We start from the raw sequence: 20670 nt of genomic DNA on the forward strand, positions 1-20670 counted from the left end.
TCAACTATTAAGTGACGGTATTTTTCATCACGTCGCAAATCTGACATCCAAGATGTTTAACGGATTATTGCGCAAATTATGGTCACGCGCACGACAATCGTTTCCACAAAAGCCGTGAATTCGGAATATATGGCACTCGAGTTCTCGTTAGTACTATATTTCGGGTGGGTAGCTTTCGATTGATGGAACTTTTGGGTGCCAGATGTTCCGTAATCAAGATTTTAATAACGTGCGTGAGTAATCACGCGAAATATTATAATAACGAGAACTCGAGTGCCAGATATTCCGTATTCGCGATCACAATCTGCGCAAAAATCCGTTTAACACTCGCCAGTCCCGAGACTGTCTTATATGTACTTTATAAATATAAAATACTATGTAGTCACGCGAAAACTGGTTGACCGATTTTAGGGTGTGACCAGTTTTAGAGTGTGACCAGTTTTCTCGTGACCAGTTTTAGTGTGACGGGTGATCACGTGTGACCGATCTAGAGCGACCTGTTCACATTTGACTAGTAATCACCGAACCGAATTTTAAATTGTAAAATTTACGGTAATTGGACTATTCGTCACATTGGGGTGGTCACAAAGACAATTTTTGCCATGAAAATCGCGAATACACAATATTTGACACTCAAGTTCTCGTTACTATGATAGTTATCGTTAGTATGATGGACTTTTCGGCTGCCGGATGTTCCGTTATAGAGATTTTAGTGACTTTGTGACGAGTACATAATTTGTGACCAGTAATCACCGAACCAAAATTTACAACATGATTGTTGTTTGGAATAATATTTTTACACTGGCAGCACAGTCAAACGTCAAGTCAACAAATTGTCAATATGAGAGTATGAGTGGTGGCGGTCGTTGAGGCCGTCGTACCTCACATGCGTCTAAGATTTAGGTACGTAATCAAGTTATTTACCGGTAATTATGTTCACCTTCACCTTACCGAACCTACCACAGCCACAATTTCCCACTCAACATTTACAATAAATTCCAAACATTCCGCTACAGAGCGTTTGCATTCCAAAACTAGGTTATATAGCACGTTCCAGTGCTATTTACGAACCTGCCCGTACTCTTCGTACATTTCATTCGAACGTACCGTACCGTTCACTGAACGATTTTCATTTTCAGGAACCAATTCAAAATCATCTTGGTTCTACTTTCGTGCGTGGTATTTTACAACGAATATGTAATTTACACGTTACAAACCTACCGATGGCCAAACTTAACTTGCGCACAGGACAGCTCGTGCTTGCGAATCCTGCTCGTTGCCGATCCGCAAATATTAGGCGAACAAAACGATGATTCGCCCTTCAAGTACATATTCAACTGGGACAGTGACCGGTCTGTATATACGTACATACATTGAGCAACTTTGTTATATTGATCCTTGTGTTTTGTTTCATTGCCTTTGTCCATTCCAGATATGTCGCCAAGACCTATGTCAAAGCCGTGTCTCACTTTGAACCAGACGTGATATTGTTCTTGGGCGATATCATGAACGAGGGAACCGTCGCCTCTGATGAAGAATTCCAAAGCTATGTTCAAAGACTGTCTTCGATATTTGTAACTTCATATCCCATGAAGGTATAAAACACTATATTATCTAGTAAAAATGTGTGTGTCTGTGTATTTTGGGGATTTTTTGAACACCGTTAGTCCTATCGAACTGAAACTTCTTAGTTGACCGGAAATTGTACCTCCCCTTATAGTAGGTGTCCTCTTTTTTTTAAGTTTTTGAATTAAATTATCTCCCAAACCGCTGACCGAATCAAACTGAATTTTTTTTACATGTATTAGAAATTATAAATTTTATATCCCAATATTTTTTGAATATTTTTACCTGAACCGAAAGTAGTAGAATCGAGGTTTTTTATGTTTTTCTCAGAAACCTTTCGGTTTATTGAACTGAAATTTCACATCTACAAGTTTAAGCTTAATACCAAGCTATGTATAAAATTTGGTAAGCATCCGTCAACCCAAAGTGGCAGTTTACTCTTGTTCGATTTTTCTTCCACTATTTTTTTCGACCCTTTTAACATGTGTGCTCTTCACGAAAAAATTCAAGTATAATTCTTCTATCAATGTGATGAAAATAAAAAATAAATCACTAAATTTAATAAACCGGAAGTGGGATTTTTTCCTCTTAGAAAGGCCATTAATGTTGTGACCACGATTCTGTCCACACCCCTGAATGTATCAAGCTGAAAATTTATATTTGTATTCTTTATGTACTAACTTAGAGCTGATAAGGCTTTAGAAGTAGTATTTTTTTTTTAAACAATATTCCATTATTTTATTTTGACCTTTTAAATTACTTTTATTTTCTTGATATTTAATGTGTATGACGATTATAGTGATTTTAAGTAATAACAAAAATTTCGAACAAAATCTGACAATCGGAAGTAGAACTATTGTCTTGTTTAAGTTTCCCTACATTTGCGCTCAATTTGTATCGAAAATGCTCTCATAGCCGGTATATGTGAATGTGTCTGTACGGTTCAATATCTAATTTTGTTTTGTGACCTTCTTATATTCCTCAAATACTTTAAGTCATGGGTTGGTCACATCCGAATTTTTTATTTAATATATAACTGTTTTTAATTAATTGATCATTGGAATTGTAAATTTTTATTTTATTATTTTCTACAATTATTTTACTTGATTTATTATTTATTTACATAATTTGAATTATAAAAATTATTATTATTATTATGTTATAATTGTAATCTAGGTTACTATTATTATTTTTTACTACTATCATTAGTAATACTGTTGTCAATATTATTATTATTTCTTTTTCTGTTATATTTTTTTAATATTAAATTTTTTTTTCTTATCTACATATACATATACATATATGTGAAAATTTTATAATTGGTTTATCTTTTGAAAAATTATATTTTATTAATATTTGTATGTAACCGTAAATTTTCCAAAAATAAATAAATATTACAACTAATTTTATTCTCATATTCAGCATGTTTGGATTCCCGGCGACAACGACATAGGCGGGGAAAATAAACCGATATACCCAAAAAAATTGAGAATGTTCAACGATGCATTCAATCAACCCGACTTCATGAGCATTAAATTTTTAAATATTTACAAAATAAACAGCATCACACAAACATATCCAAAATTACCGTCGCACCACATAATCATGACCAACAAGACGAACATTGTAATGTCGCACATACCGTTGCTGCTATCCCCTGGAAGATTTACAGGAAGTGTAAGTATTGCAATGGCAAAGCTCGCCTCATTAACAATGAACGAACTAACAGTTTGTATATTATTTTACAGGTGCTTACGAAGATCCAACCAGTGGTGATGTTTTCAGGTCACAAACACGCCGCTTTTCACTTACAGACCACTTTAGATACGATGTTCGTCAGTAAAGTCATGGCCATGAATCCTCAAAGCAAGAATAACGTCATTGATATCGTGTTCAGACAAGACACGTATCATGAGTTCATCGTGCCGACCTGCTCATACAGGATGGGAGTGCCTAATATGGGATTTGGTATCGCAGTTATAGGTAATATAAATATTTAGCTATTGTATATATGTACTTTAAGTGTGTTAATTAATTATTATATGGATTTTTTTTTCTTCAGATAAGTCGAAGTTATCATACTCCATACTGTGGTCTCCAAGGAGATACGAACAGCTGATAGTTTATGTTGTGGTCGTAATTTCTGTAATTTTGTATTTGATAACTGTGGCTATGTTCAAAATGGCGAGCGTAGTCTGCAGAAATATTCAATATTCGAAAGTGTAATTTTGATCAATTTTTCTCAATTAACTTGTGGTATATAAATTTTTACTCGTGTATCGATGTTTTGATTGTACTTTGTGCCAAATTTATAAATGACTTTTTCTGCAAAATTTATACTCAGTCGAAATGATGTGTATGTGAAATGGTAATAAAATAATTATGAAATGCATACCTTTTTTGTCGAGTTTATTATTTAAATTTCACAATTTTTATTATATTTAAACGACATTGAAGTTGTCGAAAAGAACTTTTATTGTTAAATTGTTGATTTAAAGCATGATTTCATTTTCGAGGAATTCAACCAGTCGTTATATCGATATAGGCACATTCGTAAACTATAATACAAGAAAAGTCAGAATCAAACTATGTACATACGTTCATATAGATACATATTTATATGTAGATATGACTAGATTACCTTGACTAAGTACACATGTATTAAAAAGATTAAAAAAAGAAAGGTTGTGGCTATTTGTAGGTACTATTCCTGCGACAGGCGCAAAGCCTTCTGCGCATGCGCGTGAACTTATAATTTCTTACATTTAATGTATACTAGACTTGTTTAATCAATCGTTCATTATATGTACATGAGGCAAATAAATTTCGCACGTTATTATAATAGATTTATGTCATTTAGCTAATTCGCGGCTTGTACTTGTATGTATGTATGTATTATACGTTGTATATGATAATAATTTACTAACAATTAATAATATTAACTAATTTGGATTATATTTTTTACTCTACGTCGCTTTACGAGTTCGAACTAAATTTTAAGAGGTTTAAAACAAAATTTTAACAGTAAACACGCTGACAGTGACAGTTTACGCGCATGCGCAGAAGGCTTTGCGCCTGTCGCAGATATAGTACCTGCAAATAGCCAATAATTCGCAGATATAATACCTGCAAATAGCCACAACCAAAAAGAAATACTCAATCTGCAACCTTCATCGGTAACTGCAGCCCTTAAAAGCTATTAAAAAAGTTCAATTATGAAAGGAAATTATTGCTAGTATTTTGCATTAAATAATCGGACAAGATAAGCTTAAAATTATTCACGAAGGAAGGGCAAGGGTTGAAAATTAATGTCACCCTTTAAAAATCTACATAAATATTTCAATATTAACTCTTGGTTTAAAATTTATATTAACTCTTGGTTTAAAAATATATTAACAACTGACCAAATGAGTATGAAACTTTCAAGTCAATAAATGGCAATATTTTGATCAATTTGTATTTAAATTGGTCATAGTTAGGTATATTATTGGTCATTAATTGCTTGACTATCGTATGTTTGTTAAAATATATGGATCAAAAGGACAGTTTATTTCTATCTACCTATTTATGTAATGAATTCAATTTTTTGACTTGCAAATAGTGATTTTCATAAAAAGATATGTTAAATTTCATAAATAAATACATAACCTTAAATAGTATTCTTAAATTTAAAAACATTAATATTTTGTACTATGAAATTAATATAAAATCAATTTGTCCCATTCTAATTATTTAATTATTAGGTCGATAATTTTTTTTAATGGTCAATATAATATACTTAGTATATTATCTAATCTATAATTTGGAAAGAGACTTTGTATGTATGTAAATATCCTTGGTCGTCTTCGTCGTCTTCGTCGTCGTCTTCGTCGTCGTCCGTAGATCGGTGACGTCATCGAACACGTGATTCGATTTTTTTTTTTTTCGATCCATGGGCGCCGATTTGTTTTTTTCGATTCAATGGATTCACCCCCGCGGGGGCGCAAAGCGAGTAGTTTCATGGGGCCCCGCCAGGGGCGCCACAAGGGGCGCAGCCCCGAAGGGGGCCCGGGGGGCGCAGCCCCGTGGGGCCCCAGCCTCATGGGGCGCAGCCCCATGGGGCTCAAAAGGGGGCGCCACAAGGGGCGCAGCCCCGTGGGGCCCCGAAGGGGGCCCGGGAGGCCCAGCCTCATGGGGCGCAGCCCCATGGGGCTCAAAAGGGGGCGCCACAAGGGGCACAGCCCCGTGGGGCCCCAGCCTCATGGGGCGCAGCCCCATGGGGCTCAAAAGGGGGCGCCAACAGGGGCACAGCCCCGTGGGGCCCCGAAGGGGGCCCGGGGGGCCGAGCCTCATGGGGCGCAGCCCCATGGGGCTCAAAAGGGGGCGCCACAAGGGGCGCAGCCCCGTGGGGCCCCGAAGGGGGCCCGGGGGGCCCAGCCTCATGGGGCGCAGCCCCATGAGGCTCAAAAGGGGGCGCCACAAGGGGCGCAGCCCCGTGGGGCCCCGAAGGGGGCCCGGGGGGCCCAGCCTCATGGGGCGCAGCCCCATGGGGCTCAAAAGGGGGCGCCACAAGGGGCGCAGCCCCGTGGGGCCCCGAAGGGGGCCCGGGGGGCCCAGCCTCATGGGGCGCAAGCCCTAATAGGCATTAACTAAGGGGGGCGATGATTAATTGCCCTAGACGGCAATTAATCATGGGGGCGCGGAGGGGCGAAGCCCTAAAAGGCAACTGATCATGGGGGCGAAGCCTTAGACGGCATTTAATCATGGGGGCGCGGAGGGGCGAAGCCCTAAAAGGTATTAACTAAGGGGGGCGAAGCCCTAAACAGCAATTAATCTTGGGGGCGCGGGGGGCGAAGCCCTAAAAGGCATTAACTTAGGGGGGCGAAGCCCTAGACGGCTTTTAATCATGGGGGCGCGGAGGGGCGAAGCCCTAAAAGGCAACTGATCATGGGGGCGAAGCCCTAAACGGCAATTGCTCATGGGGCGTGGAGGGGCGAAGCCCTAGAAGGCAAAGGCTCAGGGGGGCGCCGAGGGCGAAGCCCTAGAAGGCAAAAAAAATTTTGATTTTTTTTTTTTGATTTTTTTTAATTTTTTTTTTGATTTTTTTTTTTGATTTTTTTTTTGATTTTTTTTTATTTTTTTTTTATTTTTTTTTAAATTTTTTTTTTAAATTTTTTTTTTTAATTTTTAAATTTTTTTTTTTTTTTTTAATTAAATTAGCTTAGTCATGTTTAAGCGGTTTATATTATAAACACTGAGCGAAGCCGGGTAATACAGCTAGTAATATATATATTGATTAGATCATTCTGACCAATTGTTAAAAATTATGAACCTATCTTTGAAAATGCTAACCGAATAAATACATGCCATTATTTATTGACCGTTTTACTGTATTGTATGGTAATTATTGTCATGATAACAATGAACATGTATAAGAAGATAATAAATAAGCTTGCATAAACATCCAAGTACAATGTATGAAACAGTAAGTTGATTAATCCCGTAACGACATTTCCAAGCAGAAAAAACAGCAACCCATTTCTATTGATTGCCGACAGAATAATGGGAACTTGATAAGTACGTGATGTATCTTTATGTTTATCGCTAGACTTTGTCGGTGTATCGCTCAATTCAAACATGTAGAATAGAGTCAACATTGAAGAACCGATGGCGAATATAAAACTGCAATAACCAGCGTTAGCCAAACACCTCGATGTGCCAAAAACACCGTTCGATATGAAAGCAACCGTCCAGGAGACTGCGGCCGAAATCAACAGCTTATTCAATATTTCTTTTTCTGATTTAAACTCGTACTTTTCATGTATGATGTGTCCTATGTAGGACGAGGCTAAATATAGACTAATGTATCCCAAACATGAAACTATCCCTTCTCTGTTAGCCGTCAGGAAAGTGTCTCTGCTGATATTGCTGTAAACCCATTCGCTCAATCCGTTGTACAACGATATTTCGTGAAGAATCATAAGCGTGATGCCGCTTATCCACGCCGTCTTCTCCTTGAAGATGTACAGCAAAGATGTGCCGATGATTTTGGTTATGGCTAGTGTTATGAAAAAGTTCCAATGCAAGCCGTACTCGGTGATGTGTTCGTGATAGTCTACTTCTTTTATTATCATCACGCGAGCATAGCCTAATATGAACAGTACGATGCAAGGCTTTGCGTTTCGTTCGAGTGATTTAAACAGTCCGTATTTGGATACTTTCGAAGGTACTATAGCGTTGGTGAATATGAACAAACCTACTCCGGTGTCCATGAGACTATAGCCGTACCTTTCTGTCTTTGCAAAGTGCCGCGGGAAGATGTTAAAATCCACAGCCAGGATGCAATGCACTGTTAAAAGGCTCACTAAAGCCCGCAAGTAGGTGATGCAATGCCATTCCTTTTTGTTTTGAACTTTGAGCTCCCATAAGTGTGAGACGTTGCAAATTTTCTTCCAGTAGAGGCAGATGAATATCAGCAGGCTCAAGACCAACAGGGACGATCTGTGCTCGGAGGCGACCGTCGTTGCTAAGATGATTGGTAGTATTATGATGGCGAATTCTAAGCATATCTTGTGGAAGTAGTTTGCGATGCTGAAGTGGATTATTATAAAACGCAAGATGCAAGGTGTGAAGAATGTCGGTATTATGGTGGCGAAGGTGTCGAAGGCGGTTGTGCCATTGTTGTTTTGCATAAAAGCTTCATGGATCTGTTTATACTCTGCTGCGGACATGATCGATGAGCATACCTGGGAAAAATCAAATTAAATTTCTCCGATTACATTTGTGGTTACTAGAAATAGGCTGATAAAAAATCAAATGAATTTCTATGCTTGATATACTTTTCATGTTTGTTTTTTTTTTTAAATTGAAACCGAAATGTAATTATATTATATAAATACTCGTAGTTATGAATTGGAAAAGTCGGTTTGTGGAAAGATTGACAGTCTATTGGTCATTGATCGTTATTGCACATACAATAAACTGTGATTTGATGAATTAAAACAAAAAGTTGAAATATAAATTGGTTTTATAACTACATATATTAAATGGAATTTATAACCAACTAACCGAAGCCGATATAGAAAATTGCGCGAAAAAATGAAATTGCTGTCACTTGGCAACTGACAGTTCTATTAGTGTTGCCAGAGTGTAAAATGCATAATATTTTTTTATAGTTTTCCAAATCCGCATTTTTTGTAAAATGTGTACTCCTTTACTTAGCGGTCAGATAAATAGAAAGTAAAACGTTATTACAAGATAAATTCAATTTATGAAAGGCCGAAATATTCTGGTGTTATATAGTTGGTTCTTTTGGAAAAAAATTTAATAAATAATTTTAACTCCAAACCCAATATTAAATAAGACAAGGGAAGAAGAATATGAAGAACTATAATAGAAGAAATTTGTGCGTTTAATGAGTATGTACATATGTACATTTACATAAGTACTTGATTGTTTATGATAAATTTTGTTGACGAATTCGTCACCGCCAGGCAGACGGGAATTTACAGGCTTCGCTTACATCTCTTACCATATCGGATCGGGCCTCTAAAAACTAGTCCTTGGCCCTGGTAATATCCATGGGCAATATTTTCCAATTATAGAAATAATTTTGGATACCGTGATCAGAATTTTGTGTTTATATATGTACATTGAAATAAAAATATTCCACAAAGTAAAATAAGTTATCTTCTTTATTCAATTGATAAGTCTTTTATATCAGTTTTTAACTCGCACCAATCAAACATCACCTTTATTTTTAACAATCAGTAAAACACATGTATTATACAACAATTATGAGTCAAAAATGTAAACATATTACCTAGTAATTAAATCACTTCAAGTCTATAAAACTCGATGATTTTTATAATATTTCATGACTGGTTTCTTCAATTTCGTACACACTAATTTTTCATGTAATATTAGTTTTGCTTATTATATGTAAGTAACAATAAAAAAAAAACTAAGAATATTTAACTACTTTTCATATTCAAAATCGTGGTTATTTGATGGATGGAAAGGTTGGGGTATATGTGGTGGACGACGCTGCAATAGTGGAATGTCCACTTCTTCAGGAGATCTGAACACTTGAGGTCTTCTCAATGGAATAGAAGATGGCTGAGGACCAGGAGATGCTGTTGGCCTTATTGGAATTCTACGAGGTGTGACGACTTGTATCTGAAAATTTTTTGGATGTTAGATTTATCTATTTGTCGATGTCTTTAAAATGGTTATGACATGTATAAACTAAACCTGTGGTCTTTCAGCTTCTTCAGATTCGTCATCATCGAACCTTCCATCATGATACACTTCAGATGGATAAAAACGATCCGAGTATCTCAGAGTTACATTAGGTCTAGTCTGAGCTTCCTCTGCGTTTAATGGTTTGTACAAATAGTCATTTACGAAGTGGTATTTTGAAGACTTTTGACAAATGTTATCGTTCGATGGAGGCATGCAAATTAAATGAACCTAAAGGGAAATAAATTTATTGAAGGGAAAATTTAAAAACAATGAAAACTTTGCTGAAAAAAATTCAAACCTGGTGGAAAGTGAATCCATCTGGACAGATCCAGGAATGCTTCGTATTCTCTTGGCAGTAATGGAAGACTTCACAAGCGAGTCCCTCATCTGCGTAATACCCAGTAGATCTTCCGACGCAATCGAAATTCGAACTTTGCAACAATTCTGTCAACCTATCGGGTTCTTCTTTTTCAAGTTCATCTTCTTCTTCTATGAGCTCTTTCTAAATAGACAGAAGGATCAGTATAAGAAACCGCTCATTCTTTTGCAACGTGTTATAAAAGTTAATCGATTACCAATTTGATTGCAGATTTTTTATTTTGAACTTGAGGCCGATTAACCGTATTGTGGAAGCCTTCAATGTCCAATGGGAATGGTTTCCGTATTTGTTGAGCCTGAGACGAAATGCTGTCTCTCTGCCTTACATATTCACCACCGATAGCCTGATTTTGTACCAACTGCTGGGTTTGGTAAGCTCTGGGTCTAATTGTCTTTGCTTCCTATTTCAAAAAATCGTGACAAAGTTAAATTATACTGTGAAAGATTGCATCGTGAAAATAATCGAGCGCCGAATTGCTTATTTACCTGTGCGTTCAAAGAAAATACTTGCGGACGAAAATGGCGCAAATCTTCCGAAGCATCTTCTTGACATATGACGAAAGCAATCGACAAACTTATAAAAAGTAGTAGTATATGGCCTCTGAAAAGTATAATAAAAATAATGAAGTAAGACGCGCGTTGCTTTGATTAAACAAACATTCTCACATTGCTGACTGCACACTGTCGACTTCTTTTCTTTCTAAAAACACCTGCTTCATACGAGAAGTGCACACAGGAAAAGTACAACACGCACAACTCCATGGACCGTTAACATAGCTCATTTTATTATTATTATTTTTATATAAATGTTGTATAACAGAAGCATGGTTTCTAAACGTAACAGAGCAACGTAACGATTTGGTACGTTAGCTATTTACAAATCTGATCACCCGTGTATACCAGGTAGATAGATGTGACATAATTGATAGTAAAAACAAGTAAGCAAAGCGAAGAGAATCAGTCATCGACACGAAACAGGCGTGGGCAAGCAGCATAGGTGCACTTGAGTTCTGCTTGTTCAAGAAGCATGTGAGAAAGTAAATGTGACATGGACCAACCCTGGTGACCCAATATGAGATACCGGTTCGCCACCTGGTTGACTGGATAGCCTCAGGCCAGCCCCACTGTTATCACACATGTATGCACGAGCTCGGTGTGCAGAAAAATACGTAACTCTTGAACCGGTGGTTATGTGAAAAGTTGACTTATTACGAGCAAAATTATAATAATGCTCCCAAGAAGTCTACGACGACTTTTGTTTTCGTCTCGAGAGAGAAAACTACTTGGTGTACGCTGTCCGAAAACTGTTAATCATCTGCGTAGCATTGATGACAAGAAAGTTTTACTTTCTTCAAATGACAGATGACGCACTCTCTTACTTACTATTCAGAGCGATTAGCGCATCGTTAAATCTTAATTTATCGAATGAAACGAAAGTGAAAGATCTAAAACCACGATTGTTTCTGTAATTGCGCTGATCGACATAGGATGACGCAGATGATGCGCTGATTTTAAAGGTTACTTAAAATTCGCCACAAGCAAAGTTAAGCACACGAAATTTATCATATTAAGATGATTACGATTAATTTTAAGTTAATAATCATACGACAGTGATAACACCTCTCCGAAACCAGAGTTAGTAACCTATTTATCAATATGGTACCAAATTTATGGACTGAAGAGTAAAATTTGTGACACCTTGTATGAAAATTTGCACTACATATTAGTAGTCAAAGTAGATAGTGTTCAATTCTTCAACTGAGATTATTTTGATATGATTTTTGAAGGCTCTATAAAACTTCACTTATTGACCATTTTGTCAAAGTTTTGACAACAACCCTTTTTTTTAATTATATTTCATCGTCTGATTTAACAATTTCTGCGTCTGAAGACATTAAAAATTACTTAAAGTTATTTATGTGATGGAAAAATAATTAAACAAATTCCATTTTGAGGGATGAACATCAATATTTAAAATAAAAAAAATAGCGCGTATGCTACAATTACACTGTTCGACAAGAAAAATGGTTCAGAGACGAGATATGACCTTTCTTAATAGATCTATGCCCAGTAAACACGAATCTGGTAATAAAAAATGTTGATTGGCTCGAGATTCAAAGATGTATGTGTTTTTTAAATCGCGCGATTTTTCTATATCTTGGTGTTGTTCGGTCGATGTCTCAAAATCTGTCAATTTCCTGTTCAAAATGAATATTGGAATCTATATTTGGGTATTTTATCTTCCATTTGTAGTACTTTTCAGCTTTCAAATCTCTCTAAGTAGTCATCCAGTTCAAATCAAAAGTCAAAAGTACGTATTTTCACTTGGGATTTTTTCCCACTGTTATTACTATTTTATATTGAGTATTTTCTATTGAAACATGTTTATTGAGATAGTGTTCTGACCACACTATTTTTTTATTTTCGTTTAAAAGGGTTAATTGGAAGTGTGCTGAACTTTAAATCGGTAAAATTGCGAGCAAAAAGCTCGTACTAGTGTTTACTCGTATTTACACGAATCTGAATTGAATTAATAGGGATAAAATATTAAATTATCTTTATATGATAAAAAAATATAAATAAAAAACGATTAAAAGAAATATGTAGTTAAAATTCACACACACCCATTTTTTAAAATATAATACACCCCCCCCCCCCTATAAAGTCATTCCTTACTGGTCAAAAATTTTGCCCCCCTTCTGGAAAAAGCTGAATTGACGCCCCTGTATATTATGTATACATATTTAAATATCAATTTTTGGTTCAAGTGGCTAATAACTATATACTGTGTGCCAATAACTGCAACGCTACTTCTCCCACTTCAGAAAATAGAAATTTAATTCACTGAGAACAATCTAGTCGATATATAAAAGTATGTCACTCTTCAACTGTTTGTATTCATAGCGGAATATCACAGTCCAAGCTTATTTATTGGATAGTAAAAGCCTACTTATGTGCAAAAGAGAGACTACAACTGTCCAAATGTCAAACGAAAGCCGTCGAACCGACTTTTCCAAATTTATCGACCGATTTTGAAGTAAATTGCGAGCTTATTTTCCCCTTTCGCACGCAAGTCGCGCCAAAAGGGAAAACACGGTCAAGTACTGAACTGATCAGGTTATTGAACTTGCAAGGCGAATTTCTTCCGGTGATCCGAAATGCAGAATATCAAAATGATTGTGAAAGTGATTAGTTGCGGTCACGTCTTTTACACTCCACTTGCGTTTTCACGCTCTGGCGATTCGTATTTATAATATACCCATATAATACAATTCCGGAATCGCCAAGGAATTTCTCCATTTTTTACCGGCTCAATATCGACACGGTCGATTTCTTTCGCCAACGAAATGTGTATGTGTTCATGTAAAAGTTCGACATTAATTACAATTCAACACTTTCTTTGATTGATTCGCCGCCGGGTATTGAAATTTGCATCATGAGGATTGATGCTTCGAGAATAAAATTTGCATACTCGCTACGTGACCTGATATTGCCTCAAATCAAAACAAAACAAAAAAGCAGAATAAATAGGAGATGATTAGTAATGGAAGATGGAAAAAGTCAAAATATTTCAGGCCTGAAATATCACAAGTATTCCAAATATTATACAATAATGAAAGAGAACCACCAAATCTTTTAAAGATTCAGTTTTAATATATCGGATGTAAGGAATCGTCATCGCATCGATCGTTATCAACAATCAAGTTATAAAGGGAAATTTTTCCGATTTCAAATAGATCAATGGTAATTTGTATGGAATTGATTGCACTTGAATGACAGCACTTGGAGAAACTAGAAATCCGATTAAAACTCTCTAATAGGGTTTGATCCTTGCCGATTGAAAATGTTTTATTTATTCGACGCGATCCGATTAAACTTTCTCCGTAAAAAAGAAAATAAATTAAGACTGTTTCCCACCTGCCGTCCATTATTGATTCGGTGGTTGGTCACTTGATACTGAGAGGTTACTGAGCTGAGGAGCTTTCGCTACTCTTTATAAATATCCAACTGGCACCATTGCCTCTTACCGCCACTCTATTTAATGGTAGGATGGTAGGAGTACGATTGTTGCGATTTAATTTGTATTTTTTACTTTTAGCACACGTGCAAATTGTCGTGCAAGTGTCCGTACGTGTTGATAACAACTGTAGGAACTGTCAATTTAGCCATCGATCACTCGAAATGAATTTATTTAAGTCAAAATTTCTTTTACCGCACACGAACAAAGGCTTTCTTTTGGGATTCTTATCATTTGAATGTGACGGGTGTGGCTATAAAGTACCGTGAATTAATCTTTAAAATATAACCAAATCATGTGTTTCCATTCATTCTAGAAGTTATTATGAAACTGTTTAATTTATTTAAAATTTGGACATTATTTGAGCATTACTAATGCGCCTCAATGGTCAAAAATATAACAGAAAATAAACAAAATAATAACTATAGAAATTAGACATGACAAAAACAAAACATACATATATGTATATCGTTATCGTTCACCCGTCACATTGGAGCGATTTCTAATAAAGAGTGTATATTGATTGTAACAATAAAATAAAATAAAATGTATATGTCACAGTGAAATTATATTTCAAGTGAAAATATATTGTAACTGACGTTTCTGTTATTTTATTTTTTTATTTTTATTTTATTTTATTAATTGAAAAATCAACAGACAGGATGTACATAGATATGTATAAAACAACAAATAGTAAATAAATAATATATGTAACGACCGAGTCCAATAATAGATTTTTACAAAAATGAAAAAGATAAATATGAGGAAAACAAATTAAAAAGTAAAGAATAAAGGCATGACAAAATATGTAGAACATTGCATAATTAAACTATAGTATTAAAATATTTGGAAAAGGTTATAAAATAGAATATAAGAAGAAATTGAAATTTACAAATATAAAACAAATGAAAAAGGTAAATACAAAATAAACAAATGAAAAGGAAAAGAATGAAAGCTATAATATGATTTATATTTTCAGGGTTGGTTTTATTAATTTAAGATTAGATTGTTAGGTTTGGTATTATTATATTTAAGGGTTAGGATAGGTTAGGTTAAGTAAAGGTTGGCCCTATTGATTTAAGATTGGGTTGTTATAGTTAAACGTTGTAAATTCTTTGTTTGATACATTTTCACTGCTTGAATTGGTGAAAATATATTTGCACTTGAAATATGCTTTCACTGTAACATATAAACAAACAACACATTTAACATAATTATAAAAAACTATAAGCTTTAAACTAGCGGATAATAATAATTACAAATTATAAAAAACAAAGAAGGGAATTAAAAAGAAAAATAAATATATACATACATACATATGTATATATGTATGTACACAGACAAAATTAAATTTATACATAATCATAAAAAACAATAGCATTTAATAATAGCAGATATGTAAAAGAAAGCAGTTTTAAAAATAAGGCTGTGAATTCGTTAAAAAAATCCAACTATCTTTTTAATTTATATCAGTAAGGCCTAACAGGTAGCCTGCCTGGTCAGAAGCATTGTACATTTGATACAAGTATTACTATACAAATTAAATTGTACATATCAATTAAAATCCACACAGACATTTATGGTCAAATTTGTAAATTTACAAATTTCTTAAACAATTAAGCGAAATTCCGTAAATAGATATCAATTAACATTCACAGATACATTAATGGTCAGATTTGTAAATTTGCAGCATTTTATACAATTTAGCGAAATTTGAGATTGCTGAAAACCCGAGATTTTAAAGACTGGGTAATGGGTAAGGTTGCCAATTTTTTGGAACCGTTTCAATGAAAATCAGATAAATTGGCAATCGCTTATAGGAAACGATCGACCTGGAGTCACAAATCCAAGGTCTGGCCAGCAAAAACCAGTGAGATTTGAACAAGTGACCACTTCGTTCAAAACTTTATATGCTAACCAACCCGTGTCAACTGTGTCCAAAGTATCTATTCTGCTGGTTTGAATTTTTGAACTTTGAATTCGATTTTAAATTTTTGTTATTCCTATGGGTGGAAGACTATTTCAAGGTGTGGATTATATCGGTCTCCGTGACGAGCCAGAATGTTAAATTACAGAAAACGCAAATATCGGAAGGCAAAGATCGAAAATCGAAAGATCTCCCCCGCCATGGATAAAAATTGTTTAAAAATAGTAATAAATAATTAATAATTAATAATAAAGTATAGTAATAAATAAGAATAAATTGAGTGTGGTAGAGCATATTGAATTTCAATTTATATACAATATTTAATTTCGATTTATTATAGTAAACAGAATACGGGTCTAGGTGACGAGACAGAATGTTAAATTACAGAAAACACAAATATCGGAAGGCAAAGATCGAAAATCAAAGATCGAAAGTCGGAAGATCAAAAAAAAGGGTGCATGGTAAACGGTACATACTCACTTAATTTGCGCGAGCAGCATACAACAGGAACACGAGGAACAGGTTTTTCCTCCCGTATTAATGTGCGCGCGCAGAATACGGGAGGAAAAGCCTGTTCCTCTTGTTCCTGTTGTACCCTGCTCGCGCAAATTAAGTGAGTATGTACCGTTTACCATGCACCCTTTTTTTTTTTTGATCTTTCGACTTAAGATCTTTCGATTTTCGATCTTTGCCTTCCGATATTTGTGTTTTCTGTAATTTAACATTCTGGCTCGTCGCGTAGACCCGGATTATATATATGTACATACATACAGACGTAATTTTACCAACCAAGCAGGTTGAATTTTCATTGAAACATAATAAGTATAAAGAAAAGCTACCCAACATGTCGTTATCTTATTTATTTATTTAAAATTAAATTTAGAACATAGTGACTTAACAGGTACGCTACTATGTCTGGAAACATGTCAACAAGATTCATAAAAAATATCATACTAATAGTAATAAAAATAATAACACAAATAGTACAATGATACTGTCCACCTCCCTATAGCACAAAATATGGGTTTCATATTATGAGAAATTTTTTTTCTTGTTATAGGAAGCGTTTTATACGGGGAATGCCGCACGTTTTATAGGAAAAAATGTCAATTTGTCAATAGCTGGACAATTTGAAGCATCGTTACTTTTTCATTTATACCGAATTTATGATGAATACTTTCCCAAGCTTTGACATACAAATGTACATATGTAAGATTTAGTATTCAAATTCTGAAAAAGGGAACGTATAAATGATCAAGTTGGCATGTCTGGGTCGAGTGTACATATATTTAAGTTGGTATGATGCATAACGCCTTGAACAAACGACAATTGGTTTCGGCGCATCGGGCAGTAGGCATAGTTTACAACGCTGAACTAATGTCATTGGCTTGTACTACAAGTTTATAAATGTATGTAATATACATTGAGTATACGTCAAAAATTGAACCCTACACGAATGTGTCACTGTGCCAAGTCTGTTAGAATAGTCGAATGATCAATAAAGTTTGTATTTTTACTTTATCTATGTACGTAGTAACAATAGATTTGATTGATTCGAACTCAGAATCAATCACTGATTACGTTTTCATGATCTAGAAAAAAAATGTGGGTGTGTCTGTATATTTTGGGGATTTATTGAACACCGTTCATCCTATCGAACTGGAATTTAGTATCGGTTACTGAAATTCTTATCGATACAATGTAAATATTTAAGTTGACTGAAAATGGTGCCTCCCCTTTATAGATGTCCTCTTTTTTTAAGTTTTTGAATGCATTTATCTCCCAAACGGCTAATTGAATCGCACTGAATTTTTTTTACATGTGTATTATCTTCCACTATTTTTTCCGACCGTTAAAACATGTGCTCTTCACAAAAAAATTCAAGTATAATTTTTATACCAATATGATAGATATTACAAAAAAAACCACTAAATTTAACAAACCGGAAGTGGGATTTTTTCATCTTACAAAAGTTGAAAATGTTGTGACTACGATTCTTTCCACACCCCTGAAAGTATTAAGCTGAAAATTTATATTTGTATTCTTTATGTACTAACTTAGAGCTGATAAGGTTTTGGTCAGAATTCGTAAGCCGAAAGTAGTATTTTTTTAAAAAACAATATTTCATTATTTTATTTTGACCTTTTAAATTATTTAAATTTTCTTGATATTTATTGTGTATAATAAAGATAGTGATTTTAGGTAAAAATAAAAAATATCACTAAATTTAATGAACCGGAAGTGGGATTTTTTCCTCTTAGAAAGGTCATAAATATTGTGACCACGATTCTGTCCATACTCTTGAACGTATCAAGCTGAAAATTTATATTTGTATTTTTTATGTACTGACTTAGAGCTGAAAAGGTTTTGGTCAGAATTCGTAAACCGGAAGTAGTGTTTTTTTTTTTAAACAATATTTCATTATTTTATTTTGACCTTTTAAATTATTTTTGTTTTCTTTATATTTAATGTGTATAATACTTATACTGATTTTAAGTAATAAAAAAAATTTGAACAAAATCCGACAACCGGAAGCAGAACTTTTGTCTTGTGCAAGTTTCCATATGTACATACATTTGCGCTCAATTTTATCGAAAATGCTGTCAAAGTTATGTATTAGTATTTCATAATCTGTCTGTACGGTTCAATATCGAATTTTGTTTTCTAACCTTCTTATATTCCTCAAACACATAGATAAAGTCATGGGTTGGTCACATCCGATTTTTTTTTATTAAAGATATGTGTACATATGTATATATTTTTTAAATTTTAATATGTTCGTTTATCTCTCAAATGACTTTTGCGAAATGACAAATGAAAAAGTTAAATACGCAATTCTATGTATAATGTTCTTCTCGAACTCAAAGCAAAATGTTTGCATTGTCAATACGCCCACTGCAACCGATTTGTTACGAAATCTTGATCTCGATCAGCTTCTCATGCTGATACAAACAGACTAATGACATGAAATCTAAATCTATGTATGCAGTCATGAGTACATGCATCGAATTTTTTTAACACACCTCACATATAAAGGTGCAGTGATGCTAATCTTCGACACAAATTACGCTCGCTTCAGATGATCGAAACAATTCAGTTGGTTTGTTGAATAACACATGTCATGGATCAGTTGTTTCCTTTTATACTTCCAACCACAATCGATATTTATATAAATCAAAAATTATGAATCAGAATTTTGTTCCCGATACGTGTTTTCTTACATAAAAACGAATACGAGCTGAAATAAGGAAGTTTTTATCAATATTTTAATAATCACAAATTTTATACATAATTTTGTATATTGAAGCACATCTATTCATTTCAGAATGATAGACCAACTTTTCATTATACATATCATAAAGTTCAATTTTTTCTCGTGTTGCGATTTTAAGTTTGTCAATTTAGTTTAATTTTTTATAATTCAGCAATTAAATATTTGTTGAAGTTCTTTCCCTCTCTTTTCGAAATCTAAATCAACTTCCAAACTGGTGTATTTTTTATAACAATCCGCTTCAACTTGGTTTTCAATTTTGGGGAAACTTGAGCATGAACGAATTCATCTTTGATTAGCAGAAAAGATAGCAGCAATTAGGCAACAGATTTATTGCCACTATTATACATCTTATAGATAAGAGAAATGCAAGTGTTGGCCAGTTGGCTAAAGTACCATTAATGGCTGAAAACTTTTTCAGTAAAGTTGCAATTCCCTTTTATTATAACTTAAAAACTCTAAGTGGTCTATAAGTGCATACTGACCAGTTGTACATATGTAGTAGCGTTTAATCTAGACATACATATAGATATATTAGGTTCCATAGTTTGTTCTCTTCTATTACACGTACCAATACGAAGGCCTTATCACCTATGACCACTGGCATCAAATCGAGCCTTCTTTGACTTCAAGATTTTCAGACTATGACCTACACCTTCACCACCATGCACACTGTTGAAATGTTCTAACAACTTTTATGGTTTAAGATTAGAGTTTGAAAACATCTTGGAACATAAGATCCATTGAGGTCGTTGTGTAGCATATTTTTCTGTTGTACAAGTGAATCCATAACCAACATAATCGGCTTTCCACTGGCGTTTTTTTTAAATAATAATATGTACTTTAATAATTGAAAGAACGTATAAAATAATAATAATATGTACTTCAAAATTTTGCGAGAAAAATTCTTACGTTTGTGTGATCATTATATACTATTCAGGCTTTAATCATTGAACAATTAAGTATGTATTTGTTTCTGCTTTAATATGGTAGATAACGTTCGCAATCCAACTTTCATGTGTGTACACATGCTAGTCTCAAAAAGTTTATTGCTATCTGCCACTGTCGCAAAAACAATTGTAAAGAGTATACCAGTGGAGACGACGGTGTGCAAATTCTGAGAAAACTGTCGTTATTATTTGCGAGAAATGAGAAGAGAGCTCGATGCGATATCCTGCCATAAATTATATTATTTTAGTTATAGTTACCCAAGCGCTTTCGTCACAAAAAAATTGTGGCCGATGTCATTGAATATTAAAATAGTTTTCAAATATCACAAAACTAAAT

General features: G+C 34.5%; 3 protein-coding genes across 4 annotated transcripts; 1 reads left to right on the top strand and 2 right to left on the bottom strand.

The window, feature by feature from the left end:
* Positions 1–780: 780 nt before the first annotated feature.
* Mppe (Metallophosphoesterase) lies at positions 781–4229 on the top strand. 2 transcript variants are annotated; one of them, XM_077431498.1, is made up of 6 exons: positions 781–903; positions 1140–1352; positions 1433–1595; positions 2989–3243; positions 3315–3549; positions 3629–4229. In XM_077431498.1, exons 1-6 carry the CDS (start codon positions 887–889, stop codon positions 3790–3792), a joined length of 1047 nt encoding a protein of 348 aa, XP_077287624.1. In that variant the 5' UTR covers positions 781–886; the 3' UTR covers positions 3793–4229. The 2 variants fall into 2 exon arrangements, with proteins under 2 accessions (XP_077287624.1, XP_077287623.1); XM_077431497.1 differs by having other exon boundaries at positions 846–915.
* Positions 4230–6914: 2685 nt separating this feature from the next.
* On the bottom strand, positions 6915–8683 carry LOC143911988 (glucosaminyl-phosphatidylinositol-acyltransferase PIGW-like). The gene is made up of 2 exons (XM_077431092.1): positions 8614–8683; positions 6915–8291 (listed from the first exon to the last, which is right to left on the bottom strand). The coding sequence occupies exon 2, from the start codon at positions 8274–8276 to the stop codon at positions 6915–6917; it is 1362 nt and encodes a 453-aa protein (XP_077287218.1). The 5' UTR covers positions 8277–8291; positions 8614–8683.
* Positions 8684–9522: 839 nt separating this feature from the next.
* Positions 9523–10949, bottom strand: LOC143911989 (uncharacterized). Its single transcript, XM_077431093.1, is given in 6 exon segments — positions 9523–9723; positions 9784–10017; positions 10088–10291; positions 10410–10568; positions 10654–10768; positions 10834–10949. Coding segments are annotated over 6 exon segments (1029 nt in total).
* Between the last annotated feature and the right edge of the window lie 9721 nt (positions 10950–20670).

The sequence above is a fragment of the Arctopsyche grandis genome, chromosome 5, assembly GCF_051622035.1.
Source record: "Arctopsyche grandis isolate Sample6627 chromosome 5, ASM5162203v2, whole genome shotgun sequence".
In the NCBI taxonomy this organism is placed as follows: domain Eukaryota; kingdom Metazoa; phylum Arthropoda; class Insecta; order Trichoptera; family Hydropsychidae; genus Arctopsyche; species Arctopsyche grandis.